The sequence below is a fragment of the Palaemon carinicauda genome, chromosome 3, assembly GCF_036898095.1.
Source record: "Palaemon carinicauda isolate YSFRI2023 chromosome 3, ASM3689809v2, whole genome shotgun sequence".
In the NCBI taxonomy this organism is placed as follows: Eukaryota; Metazoa; Arthropoda; class Malacostraca; order Decapoda; family Palaemonidae; genus Palaemon; species Palaemon carinicauda.
Genome location: NC_090727.1, coordinates 44,539,581 through 44,554,580, shown reverse-complemented (window position 1 = coordinate 44,554,580; position 15,000 = coordinate 44,539,581). Strand labels below are relative to the sequence as shown.

The window sequence follows — 15,000 nt, the reverse complement described above, 5'->3', positions numbered from 1 at the left end:
TCCACATTGTTTTGTGTCAAAATACTGTTAATAAGACAAATAATGTTGATGATGCAAACATTTAATATATACTTTTCTTTTCAGAAATGTTGGATCTTCCTCACGGAGACAACGATACAGACGCCTTTGGAAAAGCCAAAAGACTTTATCATTCTTGCATGAACACAAGTAAGTAATAGTCCGTATTACATTGAATAATTTGTCAATTTTTGCGTTGACGTTGTTGAGTAATAGTCTTTGGAATTGTGTAATAATTTAAAAAGAGTGTTTAATTTTAAGTAAACTTTATTAGACTTTAATCTAAGACAGGGTATTTCAATTTAATGAATAATGTATGTTACGCAAAATGTGGATAATTGCCAAATGTGTACATTTTGCAATTAATTTTGCCGATTGTGTACAATTTGCAGCGCTTGGTGTCTGCAAATTGTTTTAGATATTAGAATTAGAAAGAAAAAACTCATTGAATTTGCATGTCATTTCAATTTTCGTTTAAGAATCAAGAGTTGTTAAAATACAGTATTTACGTAGACAGGAAACAAAATAAGGATTAATGGTGGGGAGGGAATATATCTTAGAACATTTCCGGTGGGTACTAAATATATTATGGCATCATTTTAAAAGGAAATTTAAATCATCGTGATGACACAATGAATTTAAAGTAAAAAAAAAATCCAGTGAAACATTTGTCAAATTGTATTATATAAAAGCAAAAACTATGATTAATAAATAGTAGTGAAGAGTGTAGTGCTTTTCAAAGTGGCTCACTCCGTGCAAGGAAAAACATACATTGAAAAAATTGACGAAAGAAACTCATGGATTTTATATCCTAGGATCTAAAGAAAGACTTACCCAAAAAATTGAAATTAATACAGAAAGAACATATTTTTTTTTTTCAAAATATACTAAAAAGCTATTGCATTGGATTCAAATGGGGAAAAAAATATTTTCTTGTCTTTTACTGAAGAACATACAAACAATAATTAAGATAATGAAGAACATACAAAGAGTAATTAAAAAACAAGGCGAAAAAGAGTCAGAGTTTTTTCAAACACATCCCTGAGTTGAGATTAAGGTTATTAAAAAACAGAATCTGGCTACGTTAACCTTATTTCAAAGTAGCTCAGGCAAGAAAACACCAAACATGTATATTAAAAAAACAGAATCTGACTATGTTAATCTTATCTTAAAGTAGCTCAGGCAAGAAAACTCCAAACATGTATATTAAAAAAACAGAATCTGACTATGTTAATCTTATTTTAAGGTAGCTCAGGCAAGAAAACACCAAACATGTATATTAAAAAAACAGAATCTGGCCATGTTAATCTTAAAGTAGCTCAGGCAAGAAAACACCAAACATGTATATTAAAAAAACAGAATCTGGCCATGTTAATCTTATCTTAAAGTAGCTCAGGCAAGAAAACACCAAACATGTATGTTAAAAAAAAAAAACAGAATCTGGCCATGTTAATCTTAAAGTAGCTCAGGCAAGAAAACACCAAACATGTATATTAAAAAAACAGAATCTGGCCATGTTAATCTTATCTTAAAGTAGCTCAGGCAAGAAAACACCAAACATGTATGTTAAAAAAAAAAACAGAATCTGGCCATGTTAATCTTAAAGTAGCTCAGGCAAGAAAACACCAAACATGTATATTAAAAAAAAAACAGAAGCTGGCCATGTTAATTTTATTTTAAAGTAGCTCAGGCAAGAAAACACCAAACATGTATTACTATGTAAGATATCAGTCGGTATCATTATGTGACAAGAAAAGAACGCCGTCCATTTTTCCCCCAGCGATATTCTTTTATGCCGTCGTAAAGTGGAAGCCTCGCTTTAAAGTGGATCGGTGTAACCCCCGGTTAGCGGTGCTTCTCTAATGGATCTTTTGTTGTTATGAAACTTAGCTTCATTCACTCGCCATTTGTAGCATCATCTCCCCCCCCCCCACTTCCTCCCCCCTGTCTAAGAATCCATCCTCCCTCCTTCCTCCTTCCTCTTAACCCCCCCCCCCCCCTCTCCCTTACCTTTTGTTACATCCTCTCTGAGAAAACTTGTCAGTGTTTTCCACTCGCTCATCATCATTATCATCTCCTTCAGCCCCCCCCCCCCTCTCTCTCTCTCTCTCTCTCTCTCTCTCTCTCTCTCTCTCTCTCTCTCTCTCTCTCACACAAACTGTTGTCTGGTAATTTGATCACTAACATCTTTTCCACTCTCTCTCTCTCTCTCTCTCTCTCTCTCTCTCTCTCTCTCTCTCTCTCTCTCTCTCTCTCTCAAACTATTGTCTGGTAATTTGATCACTAACATCATTTCCACTTTTTGGAATTTGATATTTATCTTTACCATTGTTCAATGTACTTTATAAAAATTATTCTCTCACATTACAACATCTAAACAGTAATATGATACTCTATGTAAACTAAGGAAATATTTTGGTATCCATTGGGTTTCAGAATAAATAATAAGAGGATATAGAATGAATATTAGAAACACTTTTTGAGGCCAATATCAAAAGACACATCTGCCCGAGAGCTCAAATTAGGAATTTTCAGTTTCAATAATTAGATAAAGGTGAGAATTTAAAAGTATGGGATTTGATTTTTATAATTAAAAATATGATATATTTTTGTTATTACAATCCGCATCTCTCTCTCTCTCTCTCTCTCTCTCTCTCTCTCTCTCTCTCTCTCTCTCCATACACACACATACGCACATAACCAATATTTTTCAGTTGCACATAATCCCTCTTCAACATTTATACATTGTAATTTTCATTATTTCCAAATATAAAACTTAATGCCAGTTGTATCATTAGGAGTTCTTTTTGTGAAACTATTCACGTTAAAAAGAATAAACTAATTTTGTTCCTTTTTTTTTTCTTTTTATAAAAATGTCTGGGAGAAGTTGTATTGCTACGTTACGAGTATCAATATGTGTTTTGCACTGTAAATTGGTCATTACATTTACGTTATGTATTTTTAAAGAGAAAAATGGTTGTGCTTACTAATCTGATTTTAGGTTATGAGAAGCGTGATAAACTAATAGTTATGAAACGGAAAATAGTGAGGTTGAGAAAAAAATGGAAGTTAGATCTGGAGTTTTAGAGATTCAGGAAAAGATTTGCTATATAAATTTTTGTAAGGGATATTCAAGTTTTAAAGATTTTGTAAAATAAAAAATGAAATCTAAACACGAAAACTATGTAAGTGTTTTGAATTCTTTGCTGAGTTCCTTGCTTTTTAACAGGAAAAAAGGAAAACAAAAAAAAATATAGAAGAATGAAAAAAGCATATGTGCATTAATGTAAATTAGAATTTAAAGTTCTGAAAATCGAGGAAAACAAGAAAGAATTGTGATAAATAGAGAATATCGTGGGTAAGCTTTCAAGTTGATATGCCCTTGGAATAGTAAGAGAAAAATATAACAGGTAGATATATTTTTAAAGCATTGTATCCATGTTTCAGTATTCTTGAAACAGAAGAATTGATGAATATACGCAAAGCTAATGCGTTTCTATAACAATAAATACTTTTTTTCCAAAATTTGCTCCAACTAAAATGACTAACTCTTTCACCCATGTCGAATATATATATATATATATATATATATATATATATATATATATATATATATATATATATATATATATATATGTATATATATATATATGTATATATATATATATACATATATATATATATATATATATACTGTATATAAATAGATAATCTCATTTTAATAAATAATTAGCCAGCTGGCTAACCGCAGGTTAATTAGCAAAAGTCTGCCTCCGAGGAAGTCCGGGGTCTCCTCCAAGGGCCCCTAGAGTAAATCAGCCACCTCTTCGCTGTCTAGATCAACCTATAACTCAAGCTTTTCTCCATGTTTGGAGCCATTGTCCACCATAATCCATTTACAAAAACGCATAACCGCCGAATCCAATTCTGATGGGCAGATGAGATCCCGGAGTTGCTTACCAGGCAAATACTCTGAGGACCCCGAGATCTTCGCAAAACCCTTCACCCACATAGAATGGAGAAAAATAGAGCTCTCTCCCAAGCCTATTACGTAGCCAACGCACAAAAACTGAGGTTCCGATATCAATTTCGTGACAGGATTACTCAGAAACTTTTAAGCGAATCATATCTTTAAATCAATGGCAGAATATCTTCGATTACTTTGTAAATTTAGGTTTTCACGTTGGTTTACAGACCTTTTCCTTGCTGAATTGAATTTTTGAATCCAGGTGAAGCCATTGATTACGACCGAAATATGTATGATTTTGACATATTCTGATATAGTATAATTATTTTCGACTTTTTTTCAGCAAAATCAGACTTTTAGCTTTTCCAAGGTTATTTTTACCTAAGAAAAACATTTTGATGATAGTGAAAGTTTTCTCTCTCTCTCTCTCTCTCTCTCTCTCTCTCTCTCTCTCTCTCTCTCTCTCTCTCTCTCTCTCTCTCTCTCTCTCTTTTTTTTTTTTTTTTTTTTTCTTTTTTTTTTTGATGAAAATAGAAGAGACTATTCAAGGTCTCGGGAGTAACTATTATTTCAGACATTCCATTACCGAGCCCAAATAATTCACTTTGATTTTCCCTGGATGCTCGCAACCTTTAGGTCAGATAATTTATTCAGTGGTCCTATGTAGCAGTGGATACGAATAGATTCAGCAGTTATTTAAATCCTAAATAATCAAGTTGATGACCGTGCCGTTATCAAAGTAATGTTATTTTTCTTTTTCATAAATAGTTTGTGTAAAGCACTCATTTGAGCCTTTGATGGAACCGATAAACAAGGAAATTGACTCTTTGGGTGAAAATAACGTTCGAGAAGAGTCAGCTTGGAAAGAAAACACGCTGGGTTATTCCGCATTTTATTTTTACAAAATTGATCTTATGAGGAAACCGGGAAAGTTATCCTTGCGATTATTATTATTATTATTATTATTATTATTATTATTATTATTATTATTATTATTATTATTATTATTATTATTTATTATTATTACTAGCTAAGCTACACAGCAAAAAGATCTTATACCGATTAATATAATTTTTTCATGCTGCTATCATTAAGAAACGTATGAAATTGTCTATAATCACGGGAAATTGTTATAGTGCCTCAATTCCTTAACGAATTGGCTGTCTAATTTTCTGTCTCTCTTCTTCTTTCCCACCGTTATCCTTATATTAAAGGGTCGGTTGCCTAATGCGTCCTCTCCAGTGCCTTCTGTCAAAGGCCTCCTCTTCCACCAAACCTCTTCTCTCCATATCATCCTTCACCTTATCTCGCCATCTAACCCTCTGTAGCCCTCTCCATCTCCTTCCCTTAAGAGGTTCCTCCCAAGCCATCCTCACTCCCTCCCCACCATCCATCCCCAATACGTGCCCACACCATCTCAATCCTGACCCGCTTATCACCTCTGTAATCTTTACTAAGCCTGCCGTTATCTTATTTCATAATTTTCCAATCTCTCAAGGAGTGATATTCCCATAAGCCAATTCAGCATTCTTATCTCTGCTCTCTCAAGTTTTGCTTCCTCTTTCCGTCTTAAATCCCACGTCTAATTGTCTGTCTTTGGCCCATGGCAAGTGTTATTGCCGTCGACCAACAACATTTTCTGCCCTGGTGCGATTCCGTGTCTGGGAACGAACAGTATACAGTAGACTTACTTCTCTAGTAATCCAGCCTGCTGGTATTGACCTAAAAATGAAATGAAGGATTTTCTTTTGTTTTGAGTCGTGCCTGTTGAAGTAGAAACAGATGAAGAGTGATATGATATGTAAATGATGCAGAGTTCATTTTGCTTTACAGCAAATGAATCGAGTTCAGTAATGGGTAGGACTTTCTTGCTTTGTTCTTGATGCATAAATTGATAATTTTTCTATTCATTCGATTTCCCCTTAAATTATCCCTCTTATAATTATATGCTAATGTTATTACCTTCATTGCCATTCTTTTGAGTTTTCTTTTGCATTAAAAAGAAGTATTATTATCCTTTCATATGACTTTCATCTTGGAATTTCATATGATTTTGGTTCCTAAAGTTGATTAGCCAAATTAGGACTTGGAAGGCTGATGTATCTCATGAGGTATGTCGGAGAATACAAAGAGAAATTTACCGACCACGAGTATAAATACAGAAAAATATAGAGAATAGAGGAAGGATATGTGTAATCAAGTAATTGATTATTCTATATTCTGAGCTCAAGTAAAGAGTATATTCTGTTTCTAAGTATTAAAATCTCGGATGTATTACTTAAAAGTGCTAAAGTTCAATGTTTATGCATTGAGGTTTGCGTTTCTTAGGAGATTGCAGCGTTCATATTCCTGAATAAATTAATGGGTGAAAAGAAGAAAGAAATATAAAGGATTTATTGATTCTGAACTACTGAACGCTATTTTATGTTGTCTATTGTCGCATAACTGTCGTAAATTTAGGAAATGAAGCCCTTCACAGTATGGACCTGGTGTCAACGTGTCAAGCTAGCTTTGATAGATAACCCGTAGACAAATCACGGTTATCACCCTCTTTTTGTCATTGATTCCTTATGGATATATTCAATAATACACATTTGGAGAATATAACCTTACTTTATTTAAGAAGTATGTTGATATGTTACTTTGGATATTACTGCAAAGGAGTTTCTTATTGCCTAATCTTCTTAGGTTGCTGTGGCCTGATTGGTAACGTCTCTGCCTGGTGTTTGCCAGTCGGTGGTTCGAGTCCCGCTCAGACTCGTTAGTGCCATTAGTGTCTGCAACCTTACCATCCTTGTGAGCTAAGGTTGGAGGGTTTGGGGGGAGCCTATAGGTCTATCTGTTGAGTCATCAGCAGCCCCTGCCTGGCCCTTCCTGGTCCTAGCTTGGGTGGAGAGGCGGCTTGGGCGCTGATCATATAATATATGGTCAGTCTCCAGGGCATTGTCCTGATTGCTAGGGCAATGTCACTGTCCCTTGCCTCTGCCATTCATGAGCGACCTTTAAACCTTTAAACCTTTAAATCAGTCAATTGAATCGGTGTAACTTCCAAAGTTCAAACTTGCAGCGAATGTTTTTATGTTGAACAGACTAACATAAGTCTCATTTTATAGTTTATATAGGAAAGATCGATTTTAATACTGTTATTGTTCTTAGGATATTTTGTATTTATTGTTCATTACTTCTCTTGTAGTTTGATTATTTCTTTGTCTCTTTCTTCACTGGGCTATTTTTCCCTGCTGGAGCCCCTGAGCTTAAAGCATCCTGCTTTTCTAACTAGGATTGTAGCTTACCTAGTAATGATGATGATGAATATAATAATAATAATAATAATAATAATAATAAAAATGATAATGACAATAGGTAAAATGGGTACCTAGTTTGTCAATAAAACTAGAATTTATTATATACACAACTCCTCCAGTGACTACAAAACAACCTAATGATTTCTGGCTATCATGATTGTCAATATTTTGCAATTACTGGAAATATCTTCGAATTATTATTCAATTTGGTATCCCATCAAAGCTAACGCTGGCGTGAAGTATAATATCAATATTATTAGGATTCTAGCGGTTCTAATTTTCTATTGTAATCTAAAGAAATACAAATGTGTGTATAGCCTTTTTGTTATTGTATAGGTAATATTCCAACAGTTTTGATTTATTTATTTAACAAATCTCACATCAAAGCTATTTTTTTTTATCAAGCATGTAATGTTTATAATAAACACATCCATGCTGACTATTTTGGTCGGAATATTTGTGTATTACTTACAATACCATAATTTGTTTCTACCAGCATTTTTTTTAACATAGATAAATTAATTTCTGTATATTAAATTAATCTAATTCAATAATTATATAATAAAACGCCTTTCTTCTTCATGCAGTATAATATGGTGTAGGTGTCTGTTCCTAACTTTCAGCCAAATAATTATCCCAATTATAAGTAGAAAATGTGTAATTGCTATAAATCTTCGCAAGGATGGCTCGAAAGATGATCTGGAAGGAAATCCATTTCGCAAATACTAATATTTAGTTTACTATTATAGTAGGGAACTACACCAATTGCTAGATCAAGATCAGATTAATCTAATCACGAATTGATCTATTAAATGTTAAGCAGGGGTGAGGCATTAGTTATAAATCAATTCTATATTACATTCTTTAACAGCTAAAACTGGTAGTACAATTAATAGCTAATAGAATTTTTTAATAGTTAAATCTCATTTTACCGTAGACATCATATATAACGCTATATAGAAATTAAATATGTTGAAAGTACATTCATTCCCTAACAGAAAATTGTGGAAAAAAAATCCAAGTAAAAAGTATTATTGCTCATCCATTAGAAATCATGAATATATCATTTAGATTTTTCTACGAAGACGTGACTTTTAGCTAATGTATTTTATTCAAGACATAACATTTAGCGTATTTTATTCAATGTTTCCCTTAATTCAAAATCACAAGACATAACTTTTAGCGTAAGTATTTTATTCAATGTTTCCCTTAATTTAAAATCACAAGACATAACTTTTAGCCTAAATATTTTATTCAATGTTTCCCTTAATTGAAAATCACAAGACATAATTTTTAGCTTAAGTATTTTATTCAATGTTTCCCTTAATTTAAAATCACAAGACATAACTTTTAGCTTAAGTATTTCATTCAATATTTTCATTAATTTAAAATCACAAGACATAACTTTTAGCTTAAGTATTTTATTCAATATTTCCCTTAATTTAAAATCACAAGACATAACTTTTAGCTTAAGTATTTCATTCAATGTTTCCCATAACTTAAAATCACAAGACATAACTTTTAGCGTAAGTATTTTATTCAATGTTTCCCTTAATTTAAAATCACAAGACATAACTTTTAGCTTAAGTATTTTATTCAATATTTTCATTAATTTAAAATCACAAGACATAACTTTTAGCTTAAGTATTTTATTCAATATTTCCCTTAATTTAAAATCACAAGACATAACTTTTAGCTTAAGTATTTCATTCAATGTTTCCCATAACTTAAAATCACAAGACATAACTTTTAGCGTAAGTATTTTATTCAATGTTTCCCTTAATTCAAAATCACAAGACATAACTTTTAGCTTAAATATTCTATTCAATATTTTCATTAATTTAAAATCACAAGACATAACTTTTAGCTTAAGTATTTTATTCAATGTTTCCCATAACTTGAAATCACAAGACATAACTTTTAGCTTAAGTATTTTATTCAATGTTTCCCTTAATTTAAAATCACAAGACAACTTTTAGCTTAAGTATTTTATTCAGTGTTTCCCTTAATTTAAAATCACAAGACATACCTTTTAGCTTAAGTATTTTATTCAATATTTTCATTAATTTAAAATCACAAGACATAACTTTTAGCGTAAGTATTTTATTCAATGTTTCCCTTAATTTAAAATCACAAGACATAACTTTTAGCGTAAGTATTTTATTCAATGTTTCCCTTAATTTAAAATCACAAGACATAACTTTTTAGCTTAAGTATTTTATTCAATGTTTCCCTTAATTTAAAATCACAAGACATAACTTTTAGCTTAAGTATTTTATTCAATGTTTCCCTTAATTTAAAATCACAAGACATAACTTTTAGCTTAAGTATTTTATTCAATGTTTCTCTTAATTTAAAATCACAAGACATAACTTTTAGCGTAAGTATTTTATTCAATGTTTCCCTTAATTTAAAATCACAAGACATAACTTTTAGCTTAAGTATTTTATTCAATATTTTGATTAATTTAAAATCACAAGACATAACTTTTAGCTTAAGTATTTTATTCAATATTTTCATTAATTTAAAATCACAAGACATAACTTTTAGCGTAAATATTTTATTCAATGTTTCCCTTAATTTAAAATCACAAGACATAACTTTTAGCTTAAGTATTTTATTCAATGTTTCCCTTAATTTAAAATCACAAGACATAACTTTTAGCTCAAGTATTTTATTCAATGTTTCCCATAATTTAAAATCACAAGACATAACTTTAAGCGTAAATATTCCATTCAATATTTTTATTAATTTAAAATCACTTGAAGTAGACCATCGTAATTCGACGGATTTCGTGCGCTAGTGGATATAGATGGATTCGTCAGCTTCAAAAAGCCACAAATTTTTTTGGAAAATGGAAGACGGTGCCGCTATCAAAGGAATGTTATTTTTCCTTCGGTAAATAGTTTATGTGAACCACTCATTTGATCCTTTGATGGAGCTGATGAGGATGGAAATTGGGTCTTGGAGCGAAAAAAATACTCCTGTGAAGAGTCGGAATAGAAAAACACGCCAAGTTAGCATACTATTTTTTTTCCAATTTTCATAGACTTGGTCTTCTGAAAAAATAGATAATTGAGTTAAAGACATTTTTAGAGGAATTCTCAAAATTTTCAGAATTTTTTTTTTTTTTTTTTTTTGGCATAATCTGACTTTTTCCAAGTTAGCATACCATTTTTTTCCAATTTTCATAGACTTGGTCTTATAAAAAAAAAGGTAATTGAGTTAAAGACATTTTGAGAGGAATTCTCAAAATTTTCAGATTTTTTTTTTTGGCCTAAACTGACTTTTTCCAATTTTCTTAGACTTGGTCTTATGAAAAAAAGGTAATTGAGTTAAAGATATTTCTAAGAGGAATTCTCAAACTTTTCCTATTTTTTTTATCTTCTATGCATAAAGTGTCGTGTCTTAACATCCTCATAAAGAGCCTATTTTAACGTAATTCAAATATTTTAGTGTAACTGATATCGAATGTAAAAATAGAAGATAAAAAAGGTTGATACTGATTATTGAAATATTGTTTCGTAATTCCATTGTTTACATTACATGTTAGGTGTAAAACAAATAATAGCCACATCAGCTATTAAACATTTATCCCGCCTCTAAATAAAAAGAAAAAGTGGAAACCAAAACTACTGACAGAAGTTAGCAGCTAGTTTCTCTCTCTCTCTCTCTCTCTCTCTCTCTCTCTCTCTCTCTCTCTCTCTCTCATTTAATAAAACCACGGTATGTAGACTTAATTTTACAGCGTGTTCCATATCCGTAGGGGAACGTCAGTGAAATATATTTTCTCCTCCTGTTAATTTACAGAAAAGTTTGTTGTTGAAGAAAATAGTTATCTCCTATTTAAAGTTTTCATTAGATTTCATATTTTTAGTTTAAGATTTTAATTGCTTTATAATTCATAGGTAATATGGCTGTCTATGGAGGTCTTTACTTGTCTTAAAGGTGTGAATATGTCTACAATTTAAGACATTTGTTGCCGAATTTTTATAAATTGTTTATGCAATTTGTGAACTGTCCTGTATTATTATTATTATTATTATTATTATTATTATCATTACTATTATTATTACTTGCTAGGCTACAACCCAAGTTGGAAAAGCAGAATGCTATAAGCCCAGAGGCTCCAACAGGGAAAATACCCCAGTGAGGAGAGGAAACTAGGAAAAATGAAATATCTTAAGAGGAGTAACACCAAAATAAATATCTCCTATATAAACTATAAAAAATTTTAACAAAACAAGAGGAAGAGAATTAGGATAGAATAGTGTGCCCGAGTGTACCCTCAAGCAATAAAACTCTAACCCGAGACAGTGGAAGACCATGGTACAGAGGATATGGCTCTACCTAAGACTAGAGAACAATGGTTTGATTTTGGTGGAGTGTCCTTCTAGAAGAGTTGCTTACCATAGCTAAAGAGTCTCTTGTACCCTTACCAAGAGGAAAGTGGCCACTAAACTATTACAGTGCAGTAGTTAACCCCTTGAGAGAAGATGAATTATTTGGTAATCTCAGTGTTGTCAAGTGTAAGAGGACTGAGGAAAATATGTAAAGAATGTGCCAGACTATTCGGTGTGTGTGTGTGTAGGCTAAGGAAAAATGAACCGTAACCAGAGAGGTGGATCCAATGTAGTACTGTCTGGCCAGTCAAAAGACCCCATAACTGTCTAACCAGTATTGTTATGAATATTATGGATGTCATAGATACTGGTGTTAACCAATTTTTTTTTCGTTTAATACCATCTGTTTTCTGATTTACTCTTAAATAACAGCATGAAATTGCTAGTGTCTTTGGTAGGCTGCTTTTCGAAATTTCATTTGTGTGTAGTAAAAAGAACGCAACAACTACAATAATAATAATAATAATAATAATAATAATAATAATAATAATAATAATAATAATAATAATAATAATAATAATGATAGTAAAATAGTTATTATTTTTATCAGTTGCATTAATTTTATATTCCGTATTGATAATATGTCTTACAATTGTTTTTCTCTGAAACTCGGAATTGACAAGAGCTGTGTAAAATTAATTTCAGTAATGAAGAGGAATACTTAGTGATTAAATTTACTTAACTCCGTGATGTGACAGAATGTATGATATGCAATGCAAGGAACTTATGTCCACTCCGCCAGCAAATCAGTGTGTAGTAGAGGTTGGTGTGGAAACACGCTTCAGAAAGATTGAGATTTTCTTTTTTACAGAATTAATGTACAGTAGCTGGTGTAGTCTCACTTTCAATTGAAAATTTTTGAGAAGGGTTTACTCTATAATAATAATAATAATAATAATAATAATAATAATAATAATAATAATAATAATAATAATAATAATAATGAAACTGAAGAATTGACCAGCAAAGAAATATGACAGTGACTACAAAGAGAACTTACAAAGGAAACTAAAGGGATGATAATAGCAGGACAAAATCAGGCCCTAAGAACAAGATATATTTAAAGAGCAATAGACGGAACTAACATCTCGTCAAAGTGCAGTAAATTTATGTCAAGAAAAGAAACGATCAACTACATCGCCAGTGAATGTTAAGCCTTTGCTATGAATAAATATAAGAAACTACATGATATATTGGCTATATATCTCCGTTGTAGTTTCCGTGGGAAATTTCAAATATAATGGAGCAAAAATTGTACGAACATCAACCTAAAGTTTTATTAGAAAATGATCAGACTTAATTACTCCCCGGCTACAGTATAAGGACAGGCTGGGTGGTACAAACACATTGATCAGACCTCAGACGTCACTTTGGTCGACACGACACATTCAGTAGATGTCACAGTACCATGGGACTCAAGAATGGAAGATGAAGGGAGCGAGAAAGTAGAAAACTACCAAGACTCATGAATTGAATTGAGAAGGCTATGGAATGTGCAAATTAAAGTACAGCCAATAGTCATAGGGGGCACTTGTGTCCATACCTAAATCATTGAAAAGGAATCTCGAGAAAGTAAGAGCCGTTACAACCCCAGGACTAGTGCAAAACAGTTCTAATGATAACTGCACGCTATTAACCATCAATCTCTGGAGACTGTGATTAACAGAAATTAAAATAGTAATAATAATAATAATAATAATAATAATAATAATAATAATAATAATAATAATAATAATTTGTAAATCCTAATCTACCATCATATTCTTACTATTAATCTTTCTCGTGAAAGTGAATTAAGTTAATTTCGTAAATAGTTATTTTGTCAGATTTATTTCCATGGTCTGAAGAATGACATGCGTAGCATAGAATTATTTGTGATAGGATTTGCTGTCAGTTTGTCGTGAACGACGCAAGTTTTCATGGTTTTATGAGTAACCAAATACGTTGTGCAGTCATCCGAAACTGTTATTCTTGCTGTACTTGAGAATAATTACTTAATTTTACAGCCTTCATTTTACAACCCAGTGTGATATTCATATCTATGGATATATATATATATATATATATATATATATATATATATATGTATATATACATATATATATATATATATATATATATATTTATATATATATATATTTGTTTTCTCTTTTGTATTTCAATATTTTCCTCTTGTTACGAACTTCATAGGGAAAGTAGTGGCATCAGTGTTCTTCACGCGGTTTACTGTAGGGATTAAGGATCTCTGCGGCTTTCTTTTAGCTCCACTTGATTGATATCTTTCTACTTTACCTCCCTCGTTGCTTCCTTTCTTGCATCTTGCTGTCCAACCTCTGAACTTTACCTTCCGTGTTTTACTTTAATTGAACTTGGACGCCGACTGGCATCACAGGTCCCAGTGCTAGGCTACAAGACCAAAATTCACAAATCCATTCACACTCTTTACGAAACTGAGACTGAGAAACTACACTATATGAATCTGCTCACTTTTCCCTCCCAATTTGTACAAGGTTTTGAATACCTAATGAAGTGACCTATTCTCAAATTGATATTTTGGTTCGCTTTATGAAATGAAACATTTATTTTATCCATCATTTGTTTCCAGGTGGAAATATTCATTGTTTCTTAATGATTAAGATTATAGTGCAATTTTGCCGTTACGTTTATTACGATGTCTTAATGATGCAATTTTTTTGTCATTTGTGATCCAAGTTTCACGTTATTTAATCTGCACTTTAAATCAGAATGGAAGGATATCTTTCGATAATTTTGGTGTGAATTAAAAAACTTTTACCTCTCCCATTTCGATATCATCGGGGAAACAAGAATGAAAAGAATTCATGATTATAAGAAAAAAATAATATAAACATACGAATGCAAAAGCAAGAGAAGACGAAATTCTACTTTTTGATAATGATAGAACGATAATTTACACAGGAATAATGCTCGTTCAAGCTCCTACAAATGTAATAAAATGAGTTTAAAAATCAAGGGTATTTCATAGCTTTCACATCATCGAGGTTGATTTAACTGCATTTTATCGAATGCCTCAATAATTCTTGGAAGCATTAACTTATTCAATCGTTCACTTTTAATTACACCAAATAAAAAAAAATACGGTGTATCTAAAAATATAAATGCCAAGAGATTTACTACCTTCTCCCCGGGGCCAGATATATATATATATATATATATATATATATATATATATATATATATATATATATATATATATATACTTCGTGGCCAAGTGGTAATAACTGTCTATACAAGTTTGTCGGACCAGGGTTCGACTCCCGGCCGGTCA

At 31.5% G+C, this 15,000-nt stretch overlaps 1 protein-coding gene across 1 annotated transcript in view; it reads left to right on the top strand.

Annotated features, from left to right (window-relative positions):
• The window catches only part of LOC137631599 (endothelin-converting enzyme homolog), a 122,907-nt gene that overhangs the window by 16,094 nt on the left and 91,813 nt on the right, over positions 1-15,000 (top strand). Inside the window, exon 4 of the mRNA XM_068363470.1 lies at positions 85-168. Within this exon, the coding sequence (XP_068219571.1) occupies positions 85-168 (84 nt within the window). The remainder of the gene's footprint in view (positions 1-84; positions 169-15,000) is intronic.